Here is a 24,302-nt window from a genome sequence, read left to right as displayed (position 1 = left end):
GAGTTAAACGTACCCGGGTGTCACCAAAGCTTAGTTCGCCTTCAAGTCAGCACCTAAAATCGCATTACAACCATGTTACCCTTCGGACTTCGCCCAGGCAACCTACGCCAGTCCCATGGCCGTCCCTCTGCAGACACGAACCGCACAGATTCCGATAAGTCGGATGAGTGTATCCCAGATCCAGGACCTCAGGTATTCAATCCCAACTTAGAGGATGTACTCAATGTTCGGTATTTATTGCAATGGAACCTCCCACACGGTCTACCCGAGGAGCTCATCGATATGATCGTCGATGCTGCGGAATATTGGCCTTCGATAGAGGAGAAAATGCAAGATCAACGGATTATACAGAAAGACTGTGATCAAGTTTTGCTAAAGACGGTTCCCCTCTGTTATGATCGGAATGTATATCCATCCTATCTCAAGTTATCTGATTCATGCTGACCATTTGTTTCGTTTAGAGCCTGGAACACGAATCGAACCCTACCCCCCTACCTCACCGCGGAGCACACCCTTGTCGCAAGATAGTATTCAATATCTCATCTCATGATCAAGGCGGCGGGCGACGCCGCGAAAACATGTATGAGTTTTCATGGACCTGGTTTGACGCCGAAGTTATTCACGAGGCCCATAAAAGGAACATGTATGTCGACGGAACCGAGCAAGAGATCCTCGACAATGAGCGCGGACAAGTCCGAAAACACTATACCGAGGCAGATGCGCTACTGTTACCGCGTGATAACAAATTGCAAGTCAATGGAGCCCATGTGAGCGAAATGCAGCACAATAAGATTGTTTGGGACTATCGAGACGATATCCAGGCAGACGCGCCGGAGGCCTTCGAAATTGAGAAGACCCTGGGTCGTGGCCGGGCTACTCTTGATGGACGTGGAGTGCGTGAGTTAGAAATTGGCGATTCGATTGCTATTTGGGCCCGGGCGAGGTTTCCTGGCTGGTCAAACCACGTTTATCGAGCGAGCGTGAGGATATACTGGGCTGTATGAGGGAAGGTTAGAACAAGGAAAAGCACGGACGTATAGATATGGATATTGTCCGATAGCAGTACTAAATGACCTATCAAAATAATATTTTATATCAGATCCTCTTGAGTCTTGATCAACTCCATTGTATACTTGCTAAGCGGTGATTGGCTTCGAAGTCCAAAATTGATCACGCCATTCTGCCAAGACTGTCTGATCGACGCCAAAACAATACAATATAAAACCTATGGCCTCCTCAAGCTTGCTTACCTTTTTTTATTTCTCCCAGATGCTAACCGTCATGCTGCCCAGCCATGGACTTCCAACATTCCCGCCCATAACGTGAAAATGGTGTTTTATGCCATGAGCACCTCTTCCCATACTGACGGATCGACGCAGCCGACAGGCCGACAGGCCGACGGGAAGCGCAGTGGGGCTCAATCGCCGATTGAACCCCGAGTCACCGAATGAGTCGCCGTCTGATACTCTCAGGCATCACAGACCGCCAAAACATGAAGCCAATTTTAGGACAAAGATCCCCAGCGGGGCAGGATGGATTGGCTATTACTTGCCGATAGACCGGCGACCCATCTCGTCCGAGAGCCTACACATGTGTCACGGTATACTAGGACCTCCAGTGCTGAAGAGAATGACTGTGCCGCTCCATGGCGATGTCCCGACTGGGTGCTGGTTGCGTTATCTGCATGAAAATATCACACATTCCATCGCCGATGATGTTCCCTGGGTCTTGGCCGATACTTCCCCCTTTTTAAACCCCGTCATGACCCCATCGCGATATCTGCTACGATTCTGTTTATTTTAGTTACTCAAATAAACACTGTTTTACACTTATCATTCCACATTCCACATTCCACATTTTGATCAGCTTCCACTTGCTTTCCTATTCTTACTTCCATCTTCCGATCACACAACATGGCTACTCGGAAATGCGCAGCGGTCGTTGTAGGAGCCGGTCCGGCTGGAGTGGCCGTCATGGGAAACTTGTTGGAGCGCCAGCTGGGTACAATCGCATGGATTGATCCTTCTTTCGAGGCCGGGAGAGTCCACAGCAAGTATCGCGAAGTTCCCAGGTTTGTACCGAACTCTTGTGACACGTAAACAAAGACCGCAAGATACTAACGAGGATACCCAGCAACACCAAAGTTTCATTATTCCAAGCATTCGCAAAAGCCACAAAACCTTTCCAGAAAGTCATCGATAACACCAAATCACCAAATGCATTCACCAAATTGGCCAAACTCGACCAAGAATCCACCTGCACCCTTGGTTATGCAGCGGATATGGTTCGCGGCCTGACAGACGGTCTACTAAAGATGGAGGAAGTATATGCATGCCACGGCCTTGTCAAATCAGCCAACCTGAACGAAACGGTTAGCGATCTTATTGCACTACTTCTATATCAAAACTAATTATGACATCATCCAGACCTCCAACTGGACCATTTCCATCAAACAGAATTCATCCGAAGATCTCGAGATCATCGAGGCTACCCGCCTGATCCTCTGCACAGGCTCCTTCCCCACAACAGCCCCCATTCCCGTCGCGGGACTGGACATCCAACGCTTGGACCTCGACCTAGTCCTCAAGCCCTCAGAACTAGCAGAGACCCTCCCCACAGACAGACCTATCTCCGTCGCCATCGTCGGCGCATCCCACAGCGCCATTCTCGCCATCCTAAACCTCACCCAGCTCGCCCAAACCTCCCACCCTCTCTTGCGCATTAGCTGGTTCACCCGCCACCCCCTCCGCTACGCAGAGTACAAGGACGGCTGGATCCTGCGCGACAACACCGGTCTCAAAGGCCTAGCTGCGAACTTTGCTCGCTCCGAGCTGGAAGACGACAAGCTTGCCACTTCACCTGCTGGCCAGGTCCTGGCTAAGATCGACTGCGCCGGTGGGCAAGAGATCGAAGCTGCTCAGTACCAGAAGTACTTGCCCGCGTGCGACTATCTTGTCCAGGCAGTTGGGTATAGCCGTACCTCGCTCCCTAATCTCACGAAGGATGGTGCACCCCTTCTTTTGAGCTTTGATCATGATACAGGCACGTTCCACGAGCCTGGTCGCGCATCTGATATCCCCGGGCTGTTTGGTGCGGGTATTGCGTTCCCTGAGCGGGTCGTGGACCCACATGGTAATGAGGAATACGCCGTTGGGTTCTGGAAGTTCATGAAGTTCTTGAAGCGGGTCATCCCGTCGTGGGTTGCATGATTGTTTCGTCTCTTTGGTTTTTGTAGATTCCATGCTTTTTTGTCGTCCCATAGGACACTGACTACGGTGCCCGTGCATTGTCTAGCGGGCTATGATTTCAACATTTGATACCGATATCTGGGGAGTAACTGGCGTTCTGGGCGGCCGAGGAGCCTTTTTACATAATTTTGCAGCTCTGCAAGCTACAATCAAGAGAACGTTATTTTTTCCTTAAAATTGATCACATCCACGCAATGTTTTTGCCATTCATCACCAGCCGATACTATGTATGATCTGAGCTTCCAAGAGTATCAGCGACGTTGGGCCTGCGAGAATTGGAATTGCGCATTCGCATATCCTAGGACCCGATCTTATGGAAGGCATTGTATGGACGGATGGCTAGAAATTGGGCAACTCGTAGAGTAGTGGTCAATGCATACTATAGAGGTGCAAGGTTGGTACTACACAGGCCTTTCGACATAAGAGAGCAACTTATGCATTTAGAATATTGGATTGTTCGTCATTTGAGTATATCCAGATCTTCCACCCCAACATAACAGTCCGTCCAAAGTAGCCATGCACCAGAGAAATTCATACGCCACATTCATACCTCCCCATAACCCGGTCACATCACATCATGAAATACCATAGAAACATCACTTCCTCCGCCCACAGCCTACCAACAGTCTATCCATACTTTTATCCAAGTTACAACACAACAACCGCAAAAACAGCAGCCACAACAGCCCCAACACCACCATACCTCACAGCCGCAGCACCACTATCAGAAGACTGCGTCGCAAACGCCACATCACTCCCGGTAGCCGTAGCACGGTACTTACTCTGACTAGCAACAGCCTTTTTGTCATACCCAGTCGCAGTAACGGTATAAGTAGTCGAAGACTGGGACCAAACGAGAACCGTACCGCTAGGAGGCGCCGTAACCGTACCGCCAACTTCGTACAATGTCGATGTGCCGTTCTTAGGAAGATCACCGGGCTTGTAGAACTTGTCTGCGTCTGTGAAACCAAGGTCCTTGCACTTCGTGTCCTTGAGCGTCGAGTCGCAGGATGACCAGGCCCAGTTTGGTAGGGAGGTGTATAGGTTTGGGAGATCGGAGGGGAAGAAGACTCCCCACATGTCTGCGCCGGCGAGGGTGGGTTCGGTGTGTGGGCAGATATCCCAGGATCTGTGGTTGGGGTTAGTTGGTTGTTTGGAAGAGTTGGGGGTTGGTTTCACTTACGCGGAGATACTAGCGCTGGCGCCGCAGCAGGCACAGTCCGAGGCGCGGTTGGCGATATCAAGACCGTTGTTTAGTTTCGATAGGTCGGGGATGTTGCCGATGTCGGAAGTGAGTTTGTCGGTGACGTCGCGCATACATTTGATCTGCTGGTTACGGGATGATAGGGTTGTTTGTGTGACTTTGCCTAGATCGCAGGAGCAGCGGTTTGGTGCGTTGTCTGGGGGTGGCCAGAAGGGGATTGGTTCTTTGGCGCTGGGGCAGACGGCGAAGTATTGCTGGACGAATAGCTGGTATTTGCAGGAGTAAACCTGAAGAACAAAATATTGTTAGCATGGGTTTATGGTGGTCATAAACGAGTATATAAAAGTCATACCTGGTTCCAGCACGACTCCGCCATACAGTTGATATATTTCTGGTGGGACTCGCAGCCACAATCCACGGCACAGTTACCATTGCCGTTGCAGCCTCGGAGACAGGAGCTCCACTTGTCCGCGACATCCCTGTTGCACTTTGAGTAGTCGGATGTGGAGGCGCAGTCTTTCTCCGTGATATTTGTCTGGGCATTGACCAGACTAGATAGCGCCACGAGGGTCGCAGCCGACGCCAAAAGGAATTTGGATAGCATGATAGATCCCTGTTCTCGTTGGATAGGTCTTCACAAAAATGGATATATCAGAAAAAAGGCTGCTCTGCTCTGACTTGAGCTTTCAATTGCACGACTGAGCAAATAAACAACAACAACCCCTAGGGAGGGTGCAACAGCACCTTTATAAGCAAATTATGCAGAACAGTCCACATTCGAATGGAACAAAATCTTTTCATGGATCTCGGATCCTCGGGCCCATCAGTGGGATCTACTGTAAGCTAGGGGTTCGATCATTGCAAACCCAGCTGTCATCGTTTGCAGCAACCAACCAATAACCGATGGCCAAGCGTAACAAAGTGACACAAAACAACAAGCTGATCCATTAATATTTCAAAGGAAAGTGGATGACGACGACCCCAGTTGCCGCATGGCTTCTGCATCTATTGCATATAGGCAATCACATTTTCTTCAAGGTGGTCGATTGATAGATCAGACCGGATCCAGAATCCGACCTATGGCTTGATCAGATGGACAGGATATTTTCGGGATTTCTAGCAAAACCCTGCATAATGCTAGGAGTCTTGCTTCCTCGCAGCGCAGACACGAGGTGGAGCGGAGTGTTCCTGCGATCATAGATTTGTGAAGACCCTTGCTTGGAGTTGAGCTTTTGATGACGAGAGCGGGGTGTTATTATTAATGATAGACATGAGCGATGTGCTTATTTTCCTTGGTGCTCCCATGTTGTTCATGCGGTGTGTCAAGGGACATGCAGAATTGGAGGGCTTATTATGCCAGGGTTGCTTTATCATAGCGCAGGTGCCTAGCATAGCCCGAAGCCTACAACATAGGGAGTAGATCCTCTAAATCTTGGAAAAGAATGTGGTAGTCTAGATGGCAATGAAATCGTTCACGGAGACCTGAAATGTCGAGTCGTTCAACCGATTGGGATTTCATCGTAGAGGGGGTACCTAGTACCTGGTGCATGTGTGAGTGGTCACGAGTCAGGTACAGGGGCATGATGAACAAACCGACTTGATCGAGATGACTTCGGATCATGAGAACTAAGTTTGTCCGAGTATGTTCTATATAGTTTTTTATGTACTTTAATGGAGTACATAGGTAGGATGTTCATGCTGTAAACCTTGGAAAGTATACGAACTCGTACAATCCACGGAGATCGACCCGCGACTTGATACAAAGTAAAATCGCAAAATTAGGACTGAAATCAAATTACCCAATGTTATAGCTACAAAGTAGTCAAATAGGAAAATGTATTTTATAGTCTCCTAAAATTATGCTCATCAAATGTCAACCCCAAAAGCTCCAATCCTCGATGTGGAGAAGAGGGAATCCTTAGGGAGATTTGCTTGGATTTGCTTAGATTTTTAACCGTCTCCACCAACACCGGTCGATCATTATTATTTACTACTCCGGAGTAAAGAGACCCCTTACTGAGATGACCTCGTATTTAATTCATCCGAGGTAACACATGAACACCCCAAAGTACTCGGTACGAAGTTATGGGAGTAAACCCTTGTAAAAGAATTGTAAAGGACTTGGACAATATTTTAGCGAGATTAGACTACAATTAAAAAAGTGGACGCGGGACGATCGAAATTAATTATTTCCCCCTCTTTTTGATCAATTGAAGAATACACATTGAAAATCACAAAGTAAATTGTAGATACCGTTAACGCTGGGGCACACAATATAAAAACAAAAAAAGCCATCCCGTAGTCAGGGACGGAATGTTTTGTACAGCCCCCATAAGAGGGAATAACACAAATTAATTGGCTGTTTCAAATACAGTCAATCGGAGAAGTGAAGAAAAAAAAAATATGTATCAATAAAGCATGTGAACGTGACTCTGAAACAAGGTCTCGTTCATGACAAGATCGGTATGCATAGAAAAATTTACAGCATGAAGGCACCGGCAACGATGGCGAGCATACCACCGGAGACACGGTTGACAACACCGGCACCGGTGTTGGTGGTGGGCACGGCGCTCTGGGAGACCGATTCGCTAGCGCTAGCCGAGGTGGAGGTAGCGCTCTCGGATGTCTCAGTAGCGGAAGTGGTGACGGCAGAGCTGGAAGCGGTGGTCATGGTGGAGGCGCTGGTGGTCTTGACCGCAGAGCTGGAAGTGGTCTCATCCGAGGTAGTAGTGCGAGTGGCCTTGGTGGAAGAGTCGGTGGTGGACTCGGTGGTGGAGGTAGCGCTGGAAGAAGAGACAGAGACGGTGGAGCCCTCGACGGTGAAACGGCCGATGTAGTTGTAGTCGTCGCTATCCTCGTCCGAGACAATCTTAATGGTGTAGTCGGGCTGGGCGGCCAGGGAGGAGGGAACATCCCAGGTGAAGCTACCGTCGTTATCGATGTTCGCTGAGGAAGGTTAGTATAGGGGGAATATTGAGTCATTTTGATGTTATGGCTTACAGGCAATGACAGTGCCGGAGTTACCGGTCATCACGGCTCCCCACTGCAGGATCAGGCTGACAGTGCCCTCGGTGGTGGGCTGCCACTTCAGGGCAGTAGGCTCACCGGTCTTGAAGGTGTAACCGGTGACGGGGATGCTAAAGGGGTTGGCCTTGCTGTTAGCCGAGGCGACGGCGGCCATGGCGGCGATAGCGAGAGAGATGTAGAAACGCATTATGAATGTATATATAAAGATGGGGAAGAATAGGATGTTCAAGTGAGAGATGTAGATAAAAGAGTGAAATCAAAGGCCTCAAAGGAGTGAAAGGCGCTAAAGAGGCAAATATGGAATAAAAGGCCGGATATCCGGACGGGGTTATTTACTCTTTGCTTTATAAGACATGCCCCCATGAATAGGGAGCTAAGTAGAGACCGGCAAAGTCAAAGGGAAAAAATAAAAAACAAATATAAAAAGAAGCAAGGTGACTGATTGGCCATTGTACATCCCGGAGAGGGCCCGCGAGGGCCCGAGAGGACTGAAAAGAGGGAAACACAGAGCGTGGCGTTGATCCCACGAGTCTTTGGACCACTAACGGCCATCTTTGTCTCGCTTGGCAGGGAATCGCCTGCGTTGACTGGTCTAATCTCGACGTGACCTTAAATGACTATATCCACTTTGGTCGGCTACAGTCACTTCGCATTATCTTGCTATTTTGGACCAAAAATACTCTGATTTAGAAAAAGATAAATTTAGATTATTATTGGCTAAGTACTACACCTCGTCAAAAGAAGTAATAATGGGAATTTTTTTTTTTTGATCTATTTTGCTCTGTGCTATCGGAGCCACACACTAAGGTTCGGATATTCGTCCAAGTTAGAAATCCAGCCAAAAGCCCCTACGCCTCCGAGCTATGACCTTTTTCCTTGCGCATGAAGATGTTTCGTAGATCGTCCAGTTCTGACGCTAATTTATTGGGGTATCGTGTGGGGCGTTCAATCCGCCAACATATCATTCTGACCTAGCCAGACAATCACTTCCATTGCCCGGCGGTCATCGTCTTGGGTCTGTCGGTCCAGCAACTAATCTGTGTCAGTACTATTTCAATAGGAGCCGTAAAATCAATAAATGGGGCTCTCACAGCTTGATAAAGTCCCTTGCGTCTCGTCTCTTTCTCCTTCTTCTCCGTAGGCTTGGCCTTGGCCTTTGAGGTTCGTTCGGAGTCATTCTCATGGAGGAATTTACACTGGTCGCCACGGTTACAGTGCCCATTACGAGCAAAGTAACGGCATACAGTCTTTTTGCCTTCACGGGGTGGGGGCGGCACTCGATCTGGAGCCGTGCGACGTGAAGTTACTTGATCTGGCGCGGAGTCGTCAGAGTCGGAGTCAGAATCTGAGCCAGAAGCACCCGATGACGTCCAATCACTGGCCCCATGATCGGATGCGATCTCCATGCCATACAAGTCATGGTCGGTGGGGTGTTCGGTGATCGTGGGCTCGAGATTGTTGGACTCGAGCAAGGATCCAGGATCTCCCTGCGCCTCTGTCGCGAGGGGAGCGGGGTCGGCCGATTGCGCGGGCTCTGGAATAGGGTCATGAGGCTCGGTCTTTATGGTTGCCTCCGGCAGTGCAGTTTCTGGTTCAGCGTTAATGACTGGCTCCGGTACCGCGGTTTCGGGTTCGGTTTTGATGGTTGGTTCTGGCGCGTTTGCGGGTTCAGTCTTGATGACTGGGTCCAGGGTTGGGTGTTGCTGCATGGTCGTGATACCGGTATCTTCGTCTTGGCTGAAGTCTGCATTCAGGCTCAATGCCTCCTTCTGTAGAGCTTCCATTCGGAGACGAGCAGCTTCGGTCTCAGCCATGGCTTTTTGGATTCGTTTCTCCTCTCGTTCAAGGTTGCGCCGGATCTTCTCTCTGCGCTGCGCGTTTGTTGTCGCATCTGCAGCGGGATCTGTCTTGTGTTCGTTTTGCTTTTGGATATGTTCCTTTCGCTTTTCCTGTTGTTCTTTTTGCTTCTGCTGACGAACTGCCTCACGGGCAGCTTTTGCCTCCTCCATAGACTTCTTATTTTCTTCAACCCGAGCTTGAGTGGGGAACTTCTTCCTCCGCTCTGCAATCCAAGCAGCAATATCAGATGGCGTTTGTAATGTAGACGTTTTACCTTTGTATGAGAACTGAAGTGGTGCTGCATTAGAGCCACTTTGCGCTAGCTTCGATTCTTCGTCTTCATCGGCCTCTTCTTCGCTTGATTCGTGTTCTTCGGCATTAGGGGTCAGGCCGAGTTGGTTGTGCTTCCTTTTTCTTTTCTTTGCCTTCCTGTTGGCTGTGGAGTCTGCGGCTGGTGGTGGCTTTGAGGGTAGAGGGTTGCCGAAGCTTGGGACGGCAGGCGCAGCGGGAGTCCGAGGTGCAGTTGATTGAGGCTTGGTGAATGCAGCTGAGTGGTCCCGCTTCTGATTGTGCTTCGGTTTCGGGCCCTGATTGCCATGCGCATGGGGAGGTCGTGGGCCTCGTGCTTGCCCCGGTTGAGCCCCCATGTATGGCGCCGCACCTGGCATATCATTGCGCCATGACATGGGGGGCATCATTGCTTGATTGTTTGGTGGATGGCCATGGGGAGGTGTTGGTAAACCTTGCATGTATGTCGGAGGTGTGGGAGGGTAAGTAGGAAGGTTGGGCGTATTGTAGTGTTGATAGTTCCCCGAAGCTACCGACTGAGGATATTGTTGGGATGAGAACGAGGGCGGGTTTTGAGGATTCTGAAAGGCCGGCGGTTGTCCATGATGGTAGGGCTGGGGAGGCATATAAGGTGCCGTTGGAAGAGGTTGAGGAGGGTATCCGCCATACATTGGTTGCGCGTAGTTGTAACCTGCAGGGGGAAGATACGATGGTGCTTGTCCACCTGATGCATGATTCCCTCCTCGGCCTCGGTTCCCTTGTCCTCTCCCACGCCCCCGCTGGCCTCCGCCATGTCCTCCACCATGTCCGCCGTGTCCACCCCAATTCTGACCATGTTGGGTCGGTTGCTGAGCCGGCGCCTGGTTAGTTGCCGGCGGCGGAGGCGGCGGGGGCGGGAAAGAAAATCCCTGCGAGGTCATGATGAGAGTCTTTGGGTTTTCCACAGACCCCAGCACAAACACAGGAATAATCTCGTAAGCTTAGCGTGTTAGCGGAGTTGAGATTGAGATTGAAAGCTTCCGTTCCGGGGTCACGTGATGGGCGGGATTCTAGCGGAGGAAGAATCTCAAAAGGTTTTCGATTGTTTCTTGGGGTACGACGACAATAGGAAAACAGAAAAAGAGACTCACACCTGTTCACTGTGCTGCTGCCTAGTCAGATCAATCGTTCTGTCTCTGCCTTTCCTACCATTACTATGTTTATCTTAGTAAGTGTGACGCCCATATATAAAAACCTTCTCTAACGCCTACAGACCACCATATCGGACTTGATCCAGATCTCGCCTGAGGATTTCTCAAAGTTCAGCGCAGTTGCACTTGAAGACAATATCAATGCAAAGTACGCTAATAAAGTATGGAATTCAAGCTTCTTTCTGCTAGTTTCCCAATGCTTATTCTCCCCTCTAGGTCATTCAAAAAATTGGCCTTTGCATCAGCTTCTATGACCTACTTGAGTCTTCCGATGGCCTGATTGGTCACGGAACTGGATTGGTTAATGTCAACGGTAGATTATGCAAGCCCTTTATCACACCCGAGATCTTTACTGACTATTACTCAGTTAAATTCCGCATGATTGTTTTCCGACCTTTCAAGGGAGAGATCATGTTAGGAAAGATTGCTAGCGGCACAGAGCATGGAATCAAGAGTATGCCCCAAACACGCAAATCCAGTCTTCATCAAAAAGTAACGAATTTCAGTTGGTCTTGAATTCTTCAATGATATCCTTATCCCGCCACAGATGCTTATGGAAAAGTCCCGATTGTGAGCTGATCCCTGCCTGATGGTCAAGTCTACAAATGCTAATGTGTCTTGCAGCGATTATGCCGAGCAGGTATGGATCTGGGAGAGCGAAGGCGGAACAGAATTCTTCTTCGATGTAGGAGAAGTTGTTCGATTCCGCGTCGAATCAGAAGAGTGGCACGACCAAATCCCCAATGCACCAGATCTTGCGGATGAAACTCCACAGGAGAGGCGCCCTCCGTATTCCATTCTTGTTGGTTTCTCCCAATCTTGGAAATGTGTAATCCTCGCTGACCATCTTTTAGGGCTCGATGCAAATGGGTGGAACGGGACCCATCACTTGGTGGTAGGCTGCTGGCACGCCATTTGATGTAAAATTAGATTGTCTTCTTGTCGCTTGACCTATCGCGGCCTCTTCTCAGCGCCCATACAATTTCCTTCATAGTCAGATCAGATACCCATACGAATCAATGCCAATGAATATCCAATATTATACATAGAGAAGTCGGTGTGCGCATTTTCAGCCGTTTTTACCTATATTTTGACTAAGAACGGGAATAAATATCTATAAACAATATTAGATATAAGAAGACATATCAAAAGACTACCCAAAAGGCTTGAGACCGCATAGGCCTATTCTTGTACAAATGAGTGATACGTAATATGTCCAGCTGACAATGTAAAGCTGCTTTATACGGGACAAAAGAAGTTGATCCAAACTTAATGTTGACAAACGAAATCCCGCGTGTTACCCTTTACCCCAAAAGTGAAGTAAAAGACATGATGCCTTTCGTGATCAAAGCAAAGGTGGGTAGTATAGTAGACCAATTAGGAGATCCCGGTACGTGCCGAACACCCCGATACTCCGACGCATCGGAGTGTCTCAACTGATTCTCCGAGAAGAATTGGCCCGGTGGAGCTCCGTCGGTCTCTCGTCCAGTCGTAATCCGGCGATTCATCGCCATCTGCCCAGAAGGGTATGTAAGATAATCTATTCCAAGGAAATTTTTTTTTTTCGGTTGAATTTTTCACGAAAACCTCCGGAAGCAGACATTGTTGCCTTTCGCCATTGATTATCAATCAGATTCGCAATTCGAGTCTATCCAATTTCAGACATTTCCGGACAAAGGGTGATCTCATCTTATCGATAAACATATAAACTACCCCTCGCCTCAATTATCCTCAATTGTCATATCACATCTTCTCTATACACAATGGGTTCCTCCACAGAAAACGGACACACTACTGAGCGCGGCTTTGGGACACTGGCTGTCCACGCCGGCTCCCCTCATGACCCGGTGACCGGCGCTGTCATTGCTCCGGTAAGCTCACCAATCTAACATTGGAGATGATAAAACGGTACTAACAACGCCCTGATTAGATCTCTCTATCCACCACATATGCCCAGACCAGCGTCGGAAACCCCGTTGGTCTCTACGAGTACACCCGCAGCTCCAACCCCAACCGGTCAGTTTACTAGTCCAAACCTTCGACACATTGACCAGGACTAATACCCCCGCAGTGATAACTTTGAGCAAGCCGTCGCAGCTCTCGAGCATGCCAAGTACGCTCTTGCCTTCTCCTCGGGCTCCGCCGCAACTGCCAACGTCCTCCAATCCCTTGCTGCTGGCTCACACGTCGTTTCGGTCTCCGATGTTTACGGCGGTACTCACCGATACTTCACCAAGGTTGCCTCGGCGCACGGTGTCCAGGTCACCTTCACCCCCTCCATTGAGTTGGATGTGGAGCAATTGATCCGCCCCGAGACCAAGCTCATTTGGATCGAGACCCCGTCCAACCCTACTCTTGGCTTGGTGGATATCCGCGCTATTGCCAACATTGCCCACAAGCACAACATCCAGGTCGTTGTCGATAACACTTTCATGAGCCCCTACGTCCAGAACCCATTGGACCACGGTGCTGATATTGTTGTTCACTCCGTCACCAAGTACATTAATGGCCACTCCGTGAGTTCTTACTTTCAATCTAGACTTTGCCGGTATCAATTTTGCTAACTAAAATCTAGGATGTCCTGATGGGCGTTGCTGCCTTCAACTCCGAGGCCCTCAAGGAGCGTCTCAGCTTCCTCCAGAACGCCATTGGTGCCGTCCCCTCCGCCTTCGACTGCTGGCTCGCTCACCGCGGTCTCAAGACCCTGCACCTGCGCGCTCGCGAGGCCTCCAAGAACGCCACTGTCGTCGCCAAGGCCCTTGAGGCCTCCCCCCACGTCATCTCCGTCAACTACCCCGGCATTGACTCCCACCCCCACCGCGCTATTGCCCTCAAGCAGCACCGCGACGGTATGGGCGGTGGTATGCTCAGCTTCCGCATTAAGGGTGGCCAACAGGCTGCTCACGATTTCTGCAAGCACACTAAGATCTTTACCCTTGCCGAGAGTCTGGGAGGTGTTGAGTCTCTGTGCGAGGTGCCCTCTAGCATGACCCATGCTGGTATTCCCAAGGAACAGCGTGAGGCCGCCGGTGTCTTCGATGACCTTGTGCGCATGAGCTGTGGTATTGAGGACTCCGTGGATCTGCACGCTGATGTCATGCAGGCTCTCAGCCTCGCTGCTAAGAAGGCTTAAACGCAACTCTTAATCAGTGTTTTTGGCTTGCATTCAAACATCATTTAGAATAGACTGCATTAGTTGTTACTTGGATATGACATTATGAGTAGACACCAAAATCATTTACAATTATTACAACTTACCCAGCTAAACCTAATAAGCCTAATCAGGAATTATAAGTACCTTCACTCCTTCCTGTACATATAATGAACAAGAGTAGACTGCCGTGTATGCGGCCTTGTGAAGTCTTTTTTGTACTCTTTTTTGTAGTTTATCTAATGGCCTCAGATATTCTGTTTACAACATAGGTGCCTTTTAAAATATTCTCTCCTCATTGTGGGTTTTATAGGTAAACGGTAGAAAAAGGCGGAAACAAAAAGCATAGTTTATAAATTTCTTATGTATAACCTTTGGTAAACTGATCCAAACTATCCTTCCTTATTTATCCCAATCTTGCTAGCCTCCATCTTCTGTCTGTCATCTTTTACATACCTGCACTGTTTCAGGATCACCCAGAGAGTCTAAGTATCAGTCGTCAAGCAGCACAGTCAGGCACCATGTCCGGTCACATGGTTCCTACGCCTCATTCAGGCCCTCTCCCTGGTCCGACAGTGTTCACGGCAGAACAGATACGTTGCCTTGAATAAGCCTCGATTTTTCTACCCGAGTCCCAGTCATAGACATCCCCAAGCACAAAAAGAAAAGTGTCAGTTGCATTCAGTGCACCGAGACCAGTTCCAAGCTCTTCGTCGTTCGCACGTTCTGCGTCTGTCAGCACTCAAGGCTTCGATCCTAGCGTCATTCACACATTCGACATTCCAACAACAGAAGAAAGTGCGGAGGTCCTCGAGTTCATCGGACTCGTGTCAGAAGTCTCTGAAGTCTCTCGTCTCGTTTATGAACGTTACTGCAACCGTCCCGATCCAGAAATGAACCCTGATGACCTGATGGCCTATGTTTCTGGACATCTTTCTGCCGTTGAAATTCCACAATACGACAATATGAGCCCCAGAGAAGCGCTCAGAGATATCGGCTTAAATCAACAAATCCGAGATGCAATTACAGACCCAGAATTTTCGCAAATCTTCGAATCCGAATCACTGTTCTATTGGGCAAAGGACACCGCCGAAATCAACTATGCTGCTCTTCTCTCGCGACAGAAACTACTCAAATCTCATGCGAACCAACTTCTTGCTCACAAAAAGAAATCCGTAAGTCCTAGATGTCATTCTGACTGATCACATAGCCAAGGCACATGTCAGGACCTAGTTAGCTGTCACAGCAACTATCAACAAGCAAGTACGGGAAAAGATACACTTCATCATCTTCCAGGCCACCACGCGTTCAGATTGATGGCTTTTTTTTATGTCAGAACACCCTTTTTGTGACGTTTTATCCTCGACTTTTTTTTTCTTTTTGTATTTTAACATAGCACCTTTTATCTATCAGATTATGATGGTATACCAAATTGAAGCCTAAGGCAAATTTTAGCTTAGTCATCATTCCACCCACTGCAATTTTTTGTATGGAGATCAGATCACAGCGTCTGTGAAAAGAAAGCCTTGAAACTGATTTACTGTTAATCAGCTAGTTCTTGCCCTTGAAGAGGATACTTCTGTCAAAACTAGTACAAACCTTTCGGCAGTCTGCAATTCCGACAAATTCTCAACATCGGGGCCACTTCAGACAACCCACCTACACAGTACTAGGTGTCTTGGAAGAAGAGACAGGCATCTTATTCAAGGGGAGATGGCCTTCAGCTTTGGGTTCTCGGGGGAGGATATCGACATTGACGACTCGGAGATCAATAAAGATTTCTCCGATGTGCCCTCTCAGCAAATCGTGGGCAATTCTCTTCCTGAGCTTGTGAAAGCGATTAAACATGATATGAATGAATGGGTAAGTGATCAAGCAAGATGTTTCATTCTCAATTATTTGTATCTTGCTATTGCTTTTGTCATGAATGTTTCGAGTTGGCAAGTATATTCTAAATCCCAATTCGGGCCTATGAGATACTGCCCTCTATCATCGACAAAAGCATCAATTCATTACGTTGGAATGTATGATACCCTTTCAACAGATTCAGAATCTAATCAAGATGACAGCTTGCAATTCTCCCCTCTCAAATCTTCTACAATAAGCTCGCAATCAGCGATACGTCCCTGGCTGTCGCTCGTCGAGAGATCTTTGACATCCGCACCCAACTCATGGCCGAAGACAGCGCAGGCCATGATAATGAAGAGCTCATTGCCGGTATTGAAAAAGGCGACATCACGCCCAATTTCTATGAAGGCGGCTTCAAAACCTGGGAATGTGCCCTGGATCTAGCTAAGCTCTCTGTCAATGAGGACATTCTTAGTGAATCCTCCGATAGCCCAGCAGACATCCATATAATTGAGGTTCGTAATCATCCGTCCTGTGGAAGCTTTCTCCGACATTCCCTGGAGAAAGAAAGCTAACATGGATAAACAGCTTGGCGCAGGCACAGCAGTCCCATCATTGACACTGTTCGCCCGTCTTCTCAGCCAATCTGAGCCCGGCCAGAGCCAAAGAAAGACCCTCTTTACTTTTGCGGACTATAACTCGGACGTGCTCCGTCTTGTCACGCTCCCGAATCTCCTTCTGACATGGCACAATAGCCGCTCCCAAACGGCTGTTTCGGCCGCGCCAACTGCGCGAGACCAAGACGAAGAGCTGGACATCACGCCTGAGCTGGTTGAAGAATTCAAGAATGATCTTGCTCAACGTGGGATCTCGGTTGATTTCGTTTCCGGCGCTTGGTCGCCCGAGTTTGTGGATCTGGTCTTCTCGTCCGGTGAAGGCGCTCGCAAGACTCTGGTTCTTGCTAGTGAGACTATTTATTCACCTGCATCACTGGTTGCATTTTCAGAGACGCTTTTGGCGCTGTTGCGCCGCTCGAACACTGTATCGGCGAGAAGTCGTGCTCTCGTCGCGGCGAAGAAGGTTTATTTCGGAGTTGGCGGAGGCGTTGATGAGTTCCTTGCTGTGCTGGGTAATGTCTGTGCTAATGAGCTGGACGTGCAACAGACATTGAATGTTCAATCTGAGGGTGTGGGCCGAGTAGTTTTGGAGGTTGTGCCGTCAAACGGGCCCTAGATCGAATTTGATAATGAAATGAATATCCAATCTTAGCATTCAACAAATGTCCAGCGAGGGTCTAGGGTTAGGCTCGAAAACAAAAGAAAATCCAATTATCAGGTGCTGGATTGAACGTCAAGTCCCAACGTATATTTACATGATTTTTCCTCCACAGGTGTCTATCTCAGACAGCGACCAAAGAAAAAGGATACCCCCATTTACTCGTAGATCGACACAACCTTGCCGTCCTTCATCCGCGCAACCCGGGACTCCTCCATCTGCTGGTTCTTGCGCTGGTAGTGAGCCACGACATGGCTCAGGTCGGCCTGCGAACCGGGCGAAACGTTGTACGGAGAGCCGGCGTTCATCATACTAAATAACAGAGAAAAAAGCACAATTAGCACAGGAACCAATGCATTTCCGGAGCAACATCATCACATACTCGGGCTGTCGGTGGGCAAAAGCCTCGGGTGGGCCCTGACTGCCAAGCAAGTGGCGGTCATGAGCAACCTGCTCCATCATAGCGGTGTGGATGGCATTGCGCTGCTCGAAGGCCTCCTGGGAAGGCGTCCACTTGGTAATGAGGTTGGAGATCCAAGACGACGAGCCGGATTCCTCGATGGACTTGCTGACGTGGTAGAGGGCGAAGGCGGCTGCGATGGAGCCGGAAGTGACGTAGAAGCTGCGCTATTATGTGGACATGGAATGGTTAGCTAGCTGGTGGGCCATTGAGGCATTTCTTGCTCTTCCAGACTCGGTGGTCGCGGGCGGGGGAGCTTACGCCGAAGCCTTCGTTCACGGGCGCGTGGGCGGCGTGGGAGCCCCAGCGGCGCTGGGTGCGCAGCAGTTGCCGCGTCGAGGGAGCAGATCGTCTGGCAGCGAACATTGTGTGGAGGGAAGCAATTGGTAGTGATCGATGACCCTTTGGGAAGCGATGATAGGGCGAGGTGGAAAGTGAAAGTCGACGACACGTGACGTCCATATTGGGGTTAGGGCCATTCTCTCTGGTATAGTGACGAACAACATCATTTTCGATTATTTAGTATCTTAGTTTATTATTAGTTTCTTATTATGAGGAATATTTTCGATAATACCTATAATTGAATCAGAATTAGAATAGATCTGTTACTTTGGTTCTCTCATATCTCTTAAGAGTCAACCCAGTTGTGCATATTTAGTATCACATTGCACCCCTATAATAGCGACAATAGTACGGACTCCCGACGACTCCCTACTCCGATGTAGTACTACACTGCACAATGTGCAGATAAAAATAAAAATCCAAAATTAAACTGCAGCCCGATCTACTTGGCATAGACAATCATATTATGTCCAATATGATGCTCGAAACCTCATCTAGTAATATGTGTTGTCCAATGTTATCCGATGACAGCCTCACTATTTGCTTTTCGAAGGCTACACTAATTGGGCGACATACATTTTTTGATATATCGCCTCGTTTGAATCCACATATAGTGTCTGGCTCTCAATTGAACATGTCAGCTTGTCGGTGTCAAGTCCCCCCCACTAAGCCTTGCCCTTTGGAATTGCCCAAACCCACAGTTTGATGCCCAACTGTCATGGCGCCTCCCAACTGGTCTCGCTTCAGTCCAGAATGCAATATGGGTGGATTCAATACTTGTGCCCTCATAATTCCATAATTTTCCAGTACTCGCGTCTAATTCACGGCCCCCTCGCACATTGGGGGGTGGATGGGTATCAACACGCTAAGGGTCGGTCCGTTATTGTGCCCAGACAACGTTAGGATGCTAATTTTTCGAGATATTTTGTGAATTTCTTTCGGGTTCATCTTTTTCTTTCCTTTTTTTATTTCTTAGGAATTGATAATTGGTCTTACTCCCGAAATACCTACATTTCGTGAATCTTCATTCGCGCCCACTTCAGTCAAAGAAGTTTCAGGTTCTCTGCCCGATCAACCGAAGCCACTCGGCTTACGCTTCTAAATATCCCAAAGTCTTAATACATCCCCATAGTCAAATTTTGGGCTATATCTTGAGGCATCGCCACAGGGGTGGTTGCAAATGTACAGTGCAGTTGTCCCATATGACCCGAACTATTACTCATATGCTCGATTTAGTACATTGATCCTATTGGTAACACGTCTCTTACGAGGCAAGAAGTCTTGGGCACGCATCACTCTACCGCCATGGCCGCGGGTAAGAAGGCTAAGGCCAAAGACAAGGGCAAGGCTGCCACCAAGAAGGTTAAGAAGGGGAAGAGCCCAGAAGTCACAGAGACTCAGACAACTACAACTACTCCAGCTCCTGGCAGCCCTGAACTTACGGCGCAGGAACCAGAGAAATTAAATGAGCCTGCTGTTGACACAGCTGAAGTAACAACGCCACTTCCTGTATCAGCATATGAGGTATTCGACGACGAGACACAAGACAGTACCAAGCCTGTCGCAGATCAACCACCTGTGATCGACAATCCCGTATCAGCATACGAGGTATTCGACGACGACAGTACACCTCAAGACAGTACCAAGCCTGTCGCAGATCAAGCGGCACCTGTACTTGACAATCCTATATCAGCATACCAGGTATTCGACGACGATAGTACACCTCAAGACAGTACCAAGCCTGTCGCAGATCAAGCGGCACCTGTACTTGACAATCCTATATCAGCATACCAGGTATTCGACGACGATAGTACACCCCAAGACAGCTCAAAGCCTGTCGCAGATCAAGCATCGCCTGTACTTGACAATCCTGTGTCAGCATACGAGGTACTTGAGGACAACACTGCACCTGAACCTGCACCTGAACCTGCACCTCAAGGCGTCCCCGACCCTGTCGCAGATCAAGCATCGCCTGTACTTGATAATCCTGTATCACCATACGAGGTAGTCGAAGACAACACTGCACCTGAACCGGCACCTCAAGGCGTCCCCGACCCTGTCGCGGATCCAAAATCGCCTGTACACGAAAACCCCGTATCAGTATACGAGGTGTTAGACGACGAACCTGCACCCAAAGACATCTCTGACGCTATCGTGGATCAATCGCCAGCTGTAGTCGACAAGTCTGTTGACGAGGCACCACACTTGGACGCACCACAGTTGGACACACCACACTTAGACGAGCCAAGCTCGATTCAGCCTCCCATCGAGGACACCGAAATCAAAGAGCCACCCGTGGAAGAAGCAAGCTTGGTTCAGCCTCCCATCGAGGTCCCAGAAGCAAAAGAGCCCTCGGAAGACCACACCACGCAAGACCAACCCAATCAAGTCGAGCGCTCTGAAGACACTACTGTAGTCTCATCACCACCGGTTGACCCATTCTCCCCTGTGGCCGCCTGTGTGCCATTGCCTTCGCCATCCTTGACCGAGGCACGGTACATGTCAAGTCCCTCCCAGGATACCCAACATTATTATCCTGGGCCATATTCACCTTACGCTTCACCCGTCCCCTACTCTGCGCAATCACCTTACGCATCACCAAACGTCTACGCGTCGCAAAACGGCTACGCCTCACAAACGGGCTACGCTTCGCCAAACGCCTACGCTTCGCCAGTGCCGTACGCTGCCTCCCCGGTGCCGTACACCTCGCCCAACGCGTATTCTTCTCCGGTACCCTACGCCTCACCTGCACTGTACGCCCCAGTGCCGTACGCTGGTTCCCCGGTGCCTTACACCTCATCCACGCCTTACGCTGGCTCTCCAGTGCCCTACAGCTTACCCGGACCCTACGCTGGTTCTCCAGTGCCTTACGCCCCATCGGTAGCTTACACTTCGTCACCGGTACCCAAAGTCAGCAGCCCACTTGCACGTTCCCACTACCCTCAAATGTCTCCAACTATATCACCCACTGCGACTCCCCCACCTCAGAATCCACCAGCTGCACCGATGGCTCCTCCAGATGCGCCGCCTTCCATGGCCCCAAGTGGACCACACTCTCTTCAATCTCCTGTCATGAGCTCCGCTGGAATGATACCTCCTTATGGATATTATTCTCCTCATCACCAATCGGAGGCCCATTATTTGAACCGGGGTTACAGCATCCCAGACCCATCATATCAGGCATCATATCAGGCCCTTCAAAACCTGTCCATGGTCAACGGCCATCCCCATGAGAATGGGTCTCCCCCAGAAAACGACAGTGAGCACATTGAGCTTCTTCAACGTATCCAGTCGGCTATTCCAGACATCAACCGTCTTCTTCATGGCTTCCGCAACACCCACAGCAAGCTCTCGAACCGGGAGGCTGAGATGAAGCACATTGGAAGCCAGCACGAACAAGCTCTAATTCACAAGGAGTATTACATTGAAGCTCTACAGTCCCAAATGAAGAAGACTGCCAATGAAAGTGCCGAAGAAGGCGCCAGATTGAAGCATACCATCAGTGAGCTTCGTCTCGAACTCGGAGATCTGCAAGAGAGGCAGAAGGACCTTGAAGATGGCTTGGCTGTCCACCAGAAGTCAAACGAGGAGCTTACTGAAACTAAGGTCGTACTCGAGGGACAAATCGACAAGCTCAATCAAACCATCAAGGAGTCAACGGAGGTCCACGAGAAAGAGCTAGAGACTAAGAAGGAGGAACAGGAGAAGGCTCTCGTGGCACAGAAGGAGGAGCTTACCGAGCTGTTCGAGGAGATCAAGGCCGAGGACGAGAAAACAGCAGCCGAGAATCTGGAGACTCGTGAGCGCGAACTTCAGGCTGCACACGACGCTAGTCGAGGCGAATGGGAGAAAGAGAAGGCCCAATTGCAGGAATCCTTCGAGGCCCAGCGCACCGAACTAGAGGCCGTCAAGGCAGAAGTGACATCCCAGATCGCTGCTTTGGAATCAAAGGAGACCGAGCTGCAAGCCCGACTCACCGAACTCACATCGACACGGGAGGAACTAGCAGCCAAACTGGCAGAGCTGGAAGAAACCCACCAGAAGAACGCCCGAGAAACGGAAGAACTCCGACAAGGCCATGCTGGGGAATTAGACTCCCTACGACAATCTCACGACGAACAGCTCGCTGCTGCTGCCAAAGAATTAAACGATAAGATCGCCGCTCTGGAAGCTCACTTCAATGAGAAAGAGCAGCTTTGGACCACGGAGCGCGCTGCCCTAGAGCAACAACTCTCCGAGAAAGACAGCGAACTCTCCAGTGCGGAGCGAGAGAAGGAAAGATTGGAAGGAGACGGAATTGTCAAAGAGCAGCACCTTCAGCGTGCCGTGGATGGGATGCGAATGACAATCGATAACCTGGGTGGTGATTGCGACAGGCTGAGGAAGACACTGTCCAGCCTGGGTGAGGCCACTGACCTCAGAAACACCAAGGGCGATAAATTCTTGTAAGTGAGCCCTTGAAGTCCTTTGGATTTGCATTTTTTTTTGGTTCTTTTTTCCATCTTGTTTTTCTTCTGGTTTTCGTCTCTTGAAGACAAAGTCATTCATTCTCTATATTTCTTTTGTTGAACTGCATCAGCGCAAAGCGGGCATACATTCTCTTATAGATTCATGTTGATATGTTGATAACGATAAATGGACACGATCTAATAAACACCTTCATCTTTAGCTTGGACTGCTTCACAGAGCTCTCGCAACTCATCCACAATCTATCCAAAGAGCACTTCGGATATCTTCCCATCGATCCCCCAAAAGACATCCTTTCCAAGATTCCATCCGAACTTCCACCTTTCCTTGACAACACCCCAGCCTCCCGCGAACTCCGATGTGCCTACATCCAGCACATCATCTCAAAAACCCTCACATTCCGAGTCTTCCAGCCCTTCCTCTTCACCCTAGGCCGGCGCTACGACAAAGCCGACACCTTCTTCCAGATGCTGTCCATGGATATCCGACGCAAGTCCGTCCGCCGCGAGGCATTCTGGCGCCAACAGACCTTGAAAGCAGCCTACACGACCTCAGACGCAAAGCAATCAATCAACGTGGCAGCAGCAGTCATTGTCGACGAAATCATCGACCACATCAAGCACTTCGCCGATCCCAAGCACCTCGACTCCCTCCTAATCGGCGTCCGAAAGATCGTCAAGCTCGCCGCCGAGACATGGAGACACGCGCGGGTTGAGCGCGAGCTCGTCCTTGCCAATTTCCCCGCCCCAGACGCAGAGAGTGTCTCGAACGAGGGCTGGCTGGAGTACGCTGCCAACAAAGATCAAAAGCCCACCCCGACAAACGAGCCCACTCGCCATGTCGTGCTGCGCACCTTCCCGCGTATTACGCGTGAGGCGGCTCATGAGGACTTTGCTAGCGATGAAGAGAAAGCTACCGGATGCACATACTCGCAGGGTATTGTGCTGTACTCCGATTCGCCGGTCATCATGGGTCGTCTTCAGGAGTTTGCAAAGAAGTCTTCTGATGCTCTGGTTACTGAGTCGCCTCCTAAGACACCTTTGGCTGTTAAGGCCATCGACAGGTTGGCGCAGATTGAGGCTTCCTCTCCGAAGGTCATGACTGTTCGGTCGGCTCCTACGAGTCCGAAGGGTCAGTTTAGGAGCCTGTGATTTTGGTCGTTTTGGTGACTTTGATATCTTGTTTCTATAGCGTCTGAGCCAACTTTCTTTTGTTTTTTCTTTTGTTTTTCTTTTGTCTTTTCATCTTTTTTTTTGCCGCACATCTGTTTTGAGATTTTATTGGGAACGTTTCAGCGGATTTGGATTCGATTCTTATGTTGTGCCTATATTTGAGTATTGATAGCTTTGTTTGAAGATTGTATGTAAACAGCAACAATGTTAGCGAGTTAGAGAATAAAAACCCACTGCATCACTCCAATATATATTTCACATCGTTTATCGTACTGATGCGATTGATCATATAACTTCACATACATCAAAGCTGAGCTCATAAATCTCGAAGTAATTAATCTGATAATCTACTTGTTTTGTATAAGGCGAGTACTGCTAGTGCAGCGTCACCGAAAAGGTCCTCCCTTTCAGAAGTGGGTTGAAGGGTTTTCTCCCCCATCCTCTCTACTCCTACTCGTCTTACTTCCATACCAAAATGCGACCTTCTTTTGACCCTCAGCTATCTGCCAAGCTTCACAATAAGATATTGGAGCATGCATGGATTGGTACCGGACGAGATATAACTTCGCAGGTTCCCAAGGTGCTGTTAAACTAGGTGGAGCGTGTTGAATCAGATCAGGGTATTGGGAAGTGAATGAGGAAGGAGTTGCCGGTGGGATTGAAAATTTCAAAGAGACGGATACTCTAGAGCATTGGCAGAAGTATCAGGTTGCGCTATTTTGGTAGAAAAAGGTCTAGCGTTTTGTCTGCTAGCTTATATCATTACTTCAAGTCGTTACAACTTCACACTA

The 24,302-nt window shown here is 49.2% G+C and overlaps 11 protein-coding genes across 11 annotated transcripts; 7 read left to right on the top strand and 4 right to left on the bottom strand.

Moving 5' to 3' along the window:
- Positions 1-72: 72 nt before the first annotated feature.
- N7517_011034 (uncharacterized protein) lies at positions 73-1,004 on the top strand (the record flags this gene model as incomplete). Its single annotated transcript, XM_056728757.1, has 2 exons — positions 73-405; positions 462-1,004. The coding sequence occupies 2 exons, from the start codon at positions 73-75 to the stop codon at positions 1,002-1,004; spliced, it is 876 nt and encodes a 291-aa protein (XP_056574572.1).
- A 909-nt stretch (positions 1,005-1,913) lies between these two features.
- Positions 1,914-3,209, top strand: N7517_011033 (uncharacterized protein; the record flags this gene model as incomplete). Its single annotated transcript, XM_056728756.1, has 3 exons — positions 1,914-2,071; positions 2,134-2,371; positions 2,427-3,209. The coding sequence occupies 3 exons, from the start codon at positions 1,914-1,916 to the stop codon at positions 3,207-3,209; spliced, it is 1,179 nt and encodes a 392-aa protein (XP_056574571.1).
- A 687-nt stretch (positions 3,210-3,896) lies between these two features.
- On the bottom strand, positions 3,897-5,056 carry N7517_011032 (uncharacterized protein; the record flags this gene model as incomplete). The annotated part of the gene is made up of 3 exons (XM_056728755.1): positions 3,897-4,377; positions 4,432-4,739; positions 4,805-5,056. 3 exons carry the CDS (start codon positions 5,054-5,056, stop codon positions 3,897-3,899), a joined length of 1,041 nt encoding a protein of 346 aa, XP_056574570.1.
- A 1,875-nt stretch (positions 5,057-6,931) lies between these two features.
- On the bottom strand, positions 6,932-7,666 carry N7517_011031 (GPI anchored serine-threonine rich family protein; the record flags this gene model as incomplete). Its single annotated transcript, XM_056728754.1, has 2 exons — positions 6,932-7,398; positions 7,453-7,666. 2 exons carry the CDS (start codon positions 7,664-7,666, stop codon positions 6,932-6,934), a joined length of 681 nt encoding a protein of 226 aa, XP_056574569.1.
- A 758-nt stretch (positions 7,667-8,424) lies between these two features.
- On the bottom strand, positions 8,425-10,526 carry N7517_011030 (CCCH zinc finger protein; the record flags this gene model as incomplete). The annotated part of the gene is made up of 2 exons (XM_056728753.1): positions 8,425-8,511; positions 8,571-10,526. 2 exons carry the CDS (start codon positions 10,524-10,526, stop codon positions 8,425-8,427), a joined length of 2,043 nt encoding a protein of 680 aa, XP_056574568.1.
- Positions 10,527-10,801: 275 nt separating this feature from the next.
- Positions 10,802-11,715, top strand: N7517_011029 (DNA-directed RNA polymerase III subunit RPC25; the record flags this gene model as incomplete). The annotated part of the gene is made up of 5 exons (XM_056728752.1): positions 10,802-10,813; positions 10,859-10,957; positions 11,013-11,250; positions 11,303-11,366; positions 11,421-11,715. 5 exons carry the CDS (start codon positions 10,802-10,804, stop codon positions 11,713-11,715), a joined length of 708 nt encoding a protein of 235 aa, XP_056574567.1.
- Positions 11,716-12,559: 844 nt separating this feature from the next.
- On the top strand, positions 12,560-13,929 carry N7517_011028 (cystathionine gamma-lyase CYS3; the record flags this gene model as incomplete). Its single annotated transcript, XM_056728751.1, has 4 exons — positions 12,560-12,667; positions 12,727-12,812; positions 12,868-13,312; positions 13,372-13,929. The coding sequence occupies 4 exons, from the start codon at positions 12,560-12,562 to the stop codon at positions 13,927-13,929; spliced, it is 1,197 nt and encodes a 398-aa protein (XP_056574566.1).
- A 539-nt stretch (positions 13,930-14,468) lies between these two features.
- Positions 14,469-15,264, top strand: N7517_011027 (uncharacterized protein; the record flags this gene model as incomplete). The annotated part of the gene is made up of 3 exons (XM_056728750.1): positions 14,469-14,514; positions 14,647-15,122; positions 15,244-15,264. The coding sequence occupies 3 exons, from the start codon at positions 14,469-14,471 to the stop codon at positions 15,262-15,264; spliced, it is 543 nt and encodes a 180-aa protein (XP_056574565.1).
- A 396-nt stretch (positions 15,265-15,660) lies between these two features.
- N7517_011026 (protein-histidine N-methyltransferase) lies at positions 15,661-17,028 on the top strand (the record flags this gene model as incomplete). Its single annotated transcript, XM_056728749.1, has 3 exons — positions 15,661-15,810; positions 16,017-16,310; positions 16,384-17,028. The coding sequence occupies 3 exons, from the start codon at positions 15,661-15,663 to the stop codon at positions 17,026-17,028; spliced, it is 1,089 nt and encodes a 362-aa protein (XP_056574564.1).
- A 200-nt stretch (positions 17,029-17,228) lies between these two features.
- On the bottom strand, positions 17,229-17,896 carry N7517_011025 (putative NADH-ubiquinone oxidoreductase 178 kDa subunit; the record flags this gene model as incomplete). The annotated part of the gene is made up of 3 exons (XM_056728748.1): positions 17,229-17,382; positions 17,453-17,697; positions 17,792-17,896. 3 exons carry the CDS (start codon positions 17,894-17,896, stop codon positions 17,229-17,231), a joined length of 504 nt encoding a protein of 167 aa, XP_056574563.1.
- A 1,281-nt stretch (positions 17,897-19,177) lies between these two features.
- On the top strand, positions 19,178-23,490 carry N7517_011024 (uncharacterized protein; the record flags this gene model as incomplete). Its single annotated transcript, XM_056728747.1, has 2 exons — positions 19,178-22,317; positions 22,542-23,490. 2 exons carry the CDS (start codon positions 19,178-19,180, stop codon positions 23,488-23,490), a joined length of 4,089 nt encoding a protein of 1,362 aa, XP_056574562.1.
- Positions 23,491-24,302: the final 812 nt, after the last annotated feature.

The sequence above is a fragment of the Penicillium concentricum genome, assembly GCF_028827145.1.
Source record: "Penicillium concentricum strain IBT 3081 chromosome Unknown utg000006l_segment0_segment0, whole genome shotgun sequence".
Classification (NCBI taxonomy): Eukaryota; Fungi; Ascomycota; class Eurotiomycetes; order Eurotiales; family Aspergillaceae; genus Penicillium; species Penicillium concentricum.
This window is presented reverse-complemented; position numbering and strand designations above follow the sequence as displayed.